The sequence below is a fragment of the Triticum dicoccoides genome, chromosome 1B, assembly GCF_002162155.2.
Source record: "Triticum dicoccoides isolate Atlit2015 ecotype Zavitan chromosome 1B, WEW_v2.0, whole genome shotgun sequence".
Taxonomy (NCBI): domain Eukaryota; kingdom Viridiplantae; phylum Streptophyta; class Magnoliopsida; order Poales; family Poaceae; genus Triticum; species Triticum dicoccoides.
Genome location: NC_041381.1, coordinates 619321452 through 619328144, shown reverse-complemented (window position 1 = coordinate 619328144; position 6693 = coordinate 619321452). Strand labels below are relative to the sequence as shown.

General features: G+C 49.9%; 1 protein-coding gene across 1 annotated transcript; it reads right to left on the bottom strand.

Annotated features, from left to right (window-relative positions):
- Positions 1-41: 41 nt before the first annotated feature.
- LOC119349161 (phospholipase A1-II 7-like) lies at positions 42-1734 on the bottom strand. The gene is made up of 2 exons (XM_037617171.1): positions 956-1734; positions 42-828 (listed from the first exon to the last, which is right to left on the bottom strand). The coding sequence occupies exons 1-2, from the start codon at positions 1649-1651 to the stop codon at positions 220-222; spliced, it is 1305 nt and encodes a 434-aa protein (XP_037473068.1). The 5' UTR covers positions 1652-1734; the 3' UTR covers positions 42-219.
- Between the last annotated feature and the right edge of the window lie 4959 nt (positions 1735-6693).

The following is a 6693-nucleotide window of genomic DNA, read 5'->3' as shown; positions in this document are numbered from 1 at the left end:
AAAGCAATGAAGCAATGCATAAGTACATGATATAGCGAGACTTGTAGGAGGCATGAAATAGAAGGACAATAACTGAATGATCGGCCAGGCCGTCATCTGCTACAAATATTCACGCCCGACAACATGATTGAAATGCAAACACACAAGCAAGCACAAGAGCATATATAGTACATGCCGAATCCATAGGCAACAATGTTGTATACCGTCTTAACCACTTAACTATGCTTCTTCGAAGTCATCGAGTTTCCACTGGCCATCGGTGCCCTTGACCATGCATTTGTTTTTAATGACCCACCAGCTCCCCGGCACTGGGTATTCGTCTGTCAGCAGGTCGATAGTCTTGTTCACCAGCGCCACGTCGCGGGGAACCACTAGTTTGAAGTCCGCCTTGTCGCCATGATCCCCTGCGACACCGTGCAGGTACAACTCGAGGACGTGGTGGGTCGATATTTTGTGAAACACGTAGGGTGACCGGTCCGTGTCAATTACGATCGTTGCTGTCGCGCAGTCCACGTACCACATTAACAACACAGAGGGAGGGTTCTGTGGCACGAGGTCTTTGGCGTTCGCCACGTGGAGTGCCCGCAGGAGGTGGAATGAGTCGAAGGCGGACTTGAACGTGGGGTTCCCGACTCGCGGGCACGCCAGCAGTATCGCTGTCACGGGGCACGGCGGTTGCTTCGAGTTAGGGGGCACGTTGACGTCGTTGGCCACCATGTCGATGGCGGTGAGGGTGGCGAGTGACGCTCCAAGGCTATGGCCGGTGACGGTGATGCTGGTCACCTCGTCCTTGTACTCCTCCATTAGCCTCCCTACCTCCTCGAGAACCTGCATGTGTGCGTACACCTTTAGTGAAGACAAATTTCACCTTGAACAATTCCGGCTGCTGGTATGTTATTAAGCCTAAGATTGAACTGGACAATATATATATATATATGAAGTATGCAAGGCTCACCTGCTCTCTGGCGCTGGTCTTGTTGTACATGGAGTTGTTGTCACTGGACGTGTACACGGATAGGAAGCCACGGTGCACCTTGGCGTTCTTGTACTCTTCGTCAGCATAGCGGCCCAACACCGGCGCGGCAGACACCTGAAGGAAGTGCTTGTCTTCCTCCCACTCCAACTCGTTCTCGGTGCCGCGCCACACCACGACGATGTCACGCCTCCCCAGTGCTGTAACTCCCTCGTTCGTCGCCACCGCCACGTAACCCATCCAGTTGGACGTCGGAGTCCCCTCGGCCTTTCCCAGCGGTTGCACGAACAGCGCGTTGGTCACCGTTGGCACGGATGTGGCCAACCTCGATGCCGTTGATCCCCCGCAGGTCGCGTAGAGGAACTTGGTGACCTTGTAGTACTCAGGGTGGGTCACGGTGGAGGCGGCGAGAAGGTGGTCGCGGCTGTACAAGCAGAAGCCGGCGTGAGGTGACCGCTTCTCAAGGTTGAACACGTCGTGGGCGGCCGATGCGAGCTCGCCGTAAGATATGATGGATTGTCGGAGGTCGTAGTCCAGCGGGTCCAGGAGCCCAACCCACGAGTCCGAGCCCTGGAGCTCGCGCCACCGGCTGGCGATGTTTGCACCTCCAAGCTTCGGCGCCGGCGATGGCATGGGCGCGTGCGCGGTGGGCGCCGTTACTGGTAGTGTGTTGTTCATTCTCGCCTTGTCTACCTACGTACTCGTAGGCAGTCGCACTATGGCTATGTGTTGCTCTTGGCTAGCTAGATTTGCATACCCTTTCTGCTTAGTTGGGCCTCTATTTATAAGAAAATGGCAATGCTCTTGATCGAGGGATCCTGGATAAGAAGATGCTACCCTTTTTGGAAAATAAAAAAATAAAAAAAATGCTACCATGAAGAAAAAAGATAGAAAAAATGTTACACCTACAGTCAATCTACAAAATTATTATGGTGGATCGTTTATTTATCAGGTATCTGAAAAAACATGTATCATCACTCACTTTCATCAAAAGCCATTCGATCTTCATCCAACGGCTCAAAATAGATCGGCCACTATTCATCTTTAACCTCCACCTTCTTCCTCTCACGCAGCCACCGGCTAACCCTAGCCTAACTGCCTGCCTCCGCCTCACCGCCCCACCCTCCCGGCACTGCCGTGCTGACCACCGCCCGAGCCATCCCTATAATCCCTGTCACACCAGTGAACAACTCTGATGACCTCCTGCACCCCCACCCCTAAGATAAATAATGGGGTTGTGGCTTCACCCTAAGATAGATAATGGGGTTGTGGCTTCCACCTTAAGATAGATAATGGGGTCCGGCCTCCACATCTCATGCACTCGGGACGAAGGAACGAAGAAGGAAAAAGTGACCAACGCAACAAAAAAGGTACCTTAGAAATAGAAAAACCGTTATCACCGGACATTCCTTAATACCCCCCCCCCATTCCGGGTGGGGCCCTTCCTCTAATTTCTGCAACCATAAAATCCCACACAAGCCACCTCGTTAATCATGTACCATATCATTCATATGTGTAGGATTGCTCATTCAGATAACCCCCACCCCTCTCTTCCACTCCCCCTTCCACCTAGATTGACATGGACTGAGGTCGGCCCTGTGCCGTAGATTCAGAACACCCTCCTTCCCCTATTCTCCACCTATGTTGACAACCGGAATGGGGGTGGAAGGGGGGCTTGTTCGTGCGTAGTGGTAGGTTTCTTGTTTCTTTGCTTCTGACAAATAATGAGGCATTTGGATCCAGATTCGACGACTACTCCAGTCCTTTTCTTTACCCTCGAGTTCCTGTTAAGGTCTACGAGGCGAAGGAAGTATCTTGAGTGATGGCGGCTCCCATGCCATCGCATACCTGCCAGATCATGGCGTTGTATAGCTTCGGATGCTGGCTCTACCACCAGCGTCGGCTCGGTCTCTTTCTTCTCTACTTTATATTCTCTGAAGTGGATGGTAGCGGTGTATGGAGGATTTGGTGAGAGCCTCTCTAATAATAATATTGATGGGACCTGGAATTGGGAGGAGCAAGCTCCCTGTTGGCTCTCTCTTATTTACCTTCGTGGAGGCGCAGCAGGAAAAGCGGTAAATCTGCGCTCCCGCTCTTCCGAGCTTTGGATCCGTGGGGATTCCCATTGGCCTCGGCGCATCAGTGTATTCTTCATCAACCTTTGCATCAAACTTCGCGTTGGAGCCGCAGATCAACCATGGAAATGTTTAGAGCGTGCGATTTAGGCGGCTAGGGTTGTTCCCCAGCTGTTCCTTGCTTTGCTCGCTTTTTTTGATGCCCCCTTCTTCAACCTCTAGTGTGGAGGCCGTATTCTTGTTGCCCAGAGCTAGCAATGTTGCTTCCGGAGATGGTGGCTTTTGCATCTCCGGTGAGGTCGCCATGGTGATCGAAACCCAATTGTGTTTTTCCTTTTTCTTGAGGGCTTCTAATTGTAGAATGGAGGACCAATGTGTAATTTTCAAAAAAAATCAGGGTCCTTTGTGTAGAGTTGTAACACTTTTGCTAATCTAACACCAGATTCGGGATCCTCGAAGTCCCTTCTGCCTGTTAAAAACCCGAGCAATGCCATCTTTCACTTCACAAACCAATGGGTATTGGAGCAGAGCATATCCATTTTCTGTCAATCCAAGGGGCGATGTTGAAGTTGCAGCCATCAGAGGCCAGATGAGACGACCTAGCTAGCCGCCACCTCTCAAAAATCTAGGGTTCCTGTGCCTCCTGTCGGTGCCGTCGCCGGTCCACCCCGTCACCGGTGGCCTTAGGGCCAAGGGGGCGGGGTGGATCCCGACCCTTGCCGGTGGGAGGGCTCCATTTTTAGATCCTTTTCTCGAGTTTTGTTAGGGTTTTTGTCCTGCTTAGGAAGGTGAGATGGCGGCGGCTCCCTGAAGATGGAATAAGGTCTCCCCACCTACTCCCTGTTCCGTTGATACGTCTAGCATCGTCGATGGGCGTGTGGAGGTGTGTCTCCGGCGGATCTGTCTTTACTGGTTTTTCTCGGATATGTTCATCGTTCATCTATGTTCTTGTGTCTTGAGGTTGGATACTTCAGATTTACACTCTTCATCGGTGGCGGTTGCTGTTCTGGTGCGTTAGTTCTATGTGGCCTTAGCATGACAACTTCCCGGCTATCTACTACAATAATGTTTGCCCGGCTCCGGCGAGGGAGGGGCGATGACAGCAGCACGCCTTCGGCTCGCCTCAGAGCTTGTAGTCGTCACTACGTGGTCTGCGGATGGGATGTAATTTTTATTTTTTTCTAGTGTACGTTATACTACTATTATTGAAGATGAATAGATCAATATCCATTTTCGATGTTTGAAAATCTATGTAGATCGAAGAAGATCCTAGCCAGCTACAACATCACGTTCATGCGGTCACTGCATGCTAGCTGTAGCAAAGTATCAATAAATGGTAGCACCACGTTACTAGCAGATCGAGCATGCATACGTGTTACACACTTTTTATTTGACGCTGTAATTCGTCTGAGGAGATCGAACACACGATTAACTCTCGGATTTGCATGTGGCAAGGGCTGCTGCAATGCGCTGGCGTGGGCAACATGGATAACTCATAATCTGAGTGTGTTTTTAGGTGAAACTTATCCCATATCTTTGGCAAAAGTGGTCATCAATGTGTGATGTTTTGTTGTTGTTGTTGTTGTTGTTGTTGTTGTTGTTGTTGTTGTTGTTGTGGGATCGGTCTGTGATATTTGTGGCTATGGCAGATCCCTAGCATTGTGGTCTTTTTATATTTTGGAGGTTGGAAAATCTTGGACAGAGCATCCCATTCTATGGAACATACATGCAGTAATGGTGTAGAGGAAGAAGAAAAAAAAGAGCAACAATGGAGGAAGATTCTATCATCTTATCCTCAGCGGACCATCTTCACATGTTGGCTCTTGGAGGCACTGGCCTTTCATATCTCCGTTATTCGTTGCATTGAGGTCGGTTGATGCGTGCCACCCCACGTGTTCAAATCGATGCAACATATCAACAAAATCAATAAAATATCTCCATTATATATGCGCTCACAGCTAGCTAGCTGAGCACCCGCGCACAAAATATCAACAAAATCTAGCACGTACGTGCTAGAAGATCGTGCATCCCTGTCACGCTCAATCGGGTATATATGTTGGCCAGAGTGTATACCAAACATATAGGTACGCCGCGAGGCAGGAGCGAGGTAGCTTTGCCAGGTCCCAACCCCCGACCAACTAGTAGATGGATCGATCAATCAGAGAGCATGCAGCTTTCGTTTTGGACAAAAAAACAACAACTAGGGGACGACCCTACCGTAGTCTTGTGCATGCATGCTACCCGTGCATATATCGTGTAACATGGCGAGACAATGGGAGTACGTACTCTCCCCGGCACTTATCAGGTACCTGAAAAAACATCCCTAACAAAAAAAAAGGTACCTGAAAAAAAAGTATCATCTGTCACTTCACTTTCATCAAAGTCCATTAGATCTTCATCCAAGAGCTAAGAATAGATCAAGCATTGTTTATCTTTAACCTGCACCTTCTTCTTCCTCACGTAGGCGCCGACCAACCCATGACTAACCTCCTGCCTCCTTCCGCTTCCCCCTCACTCCCCGGCTAGCCGGTGGCTATCTCCGCCCCGCCATCCCTCCCACCGTTGTGCTGGCCACTGTCCCGGCCATCCCTCTAAGCCCAGTCGCACTAGTGAACAACTCCGATGATCCGCTGGACCCCTACCCTTAAAATACATAATGGGATGTGGCTGCCCCCCTAAGATCGATAATGAGGCTATGACTCCCCCTCCCCCCAAGATAGATAGTGGGGCTTCTTCTTCTTCGGCGAGGTTTGGCATGCACATCTCGTGCACTTGGGATGAAGGAAAAACTGACTTACGCAACAAAAAAATTTAGGTACTTGAGAAGTAGCAAAACTATTGTTATGAGACATTCCTTACTACCCCCCCTCCACCCGAATTGAACTGGTTGGGGCCCTTCACCTAATTCTCCAACCTCAGAATCCTACGTAAGACACTCTGTAAATCCTGTACCATATCATTCGTCTGTGTAGCATTGGTCGTTCAGATATCCCCACCCCTCTCTTCCACTCCCCCTTCCACCTAGATTAACTTGGACTGAGGTCGGCCCTTGTGCAGTAGATTCAGGCCGCTCTCCTTCCCCTCTTCGGTGTTCCCGACCAAAATGGTGGTGGAAGGGGGGATCTTTGGTGAGTAGTGGTAGGTTTCTTGTTTCTTTGCTTCTCCCCAATGAATAATAAGGCGCTTGGATCCAAATTCGATAACTACTCCGATCCTTTTTATTTTCCCTCAAGTTTGTATTGAGGGCAATGAGGCGAATGAAGTATCTTCAGTGATGGCGGTTCCCGTGCCGTCGCGTTCCTACCAGATTCATGGCGTTGTGCAACTATGGTTGATGGCGCTCTCATGTGTTCCTCCATTCTTTTGTACAGGTCAAGAGGTGTGCTGGCGCTTGTGAGTGTATAGAAGATCTGGTGAGAGCCTCTCTAATAGGAAAAAGTCTATTTTAAACCCTGAACTCGTAGAGGTTTGGCGAAATGAACCCTCAAGTCGAAATCCCGGTCGATTGCACCCTGAACTATGCAATCCCGGTCTAAATCAAACCTTGATATCGTTTGAGGCATAAAAATGCTGACGTGGCAGGGATTCGTATGGCTCATGGGCCAAGCAACGGTAATATTGACTACGGCGCGCACTGGGCCGGCC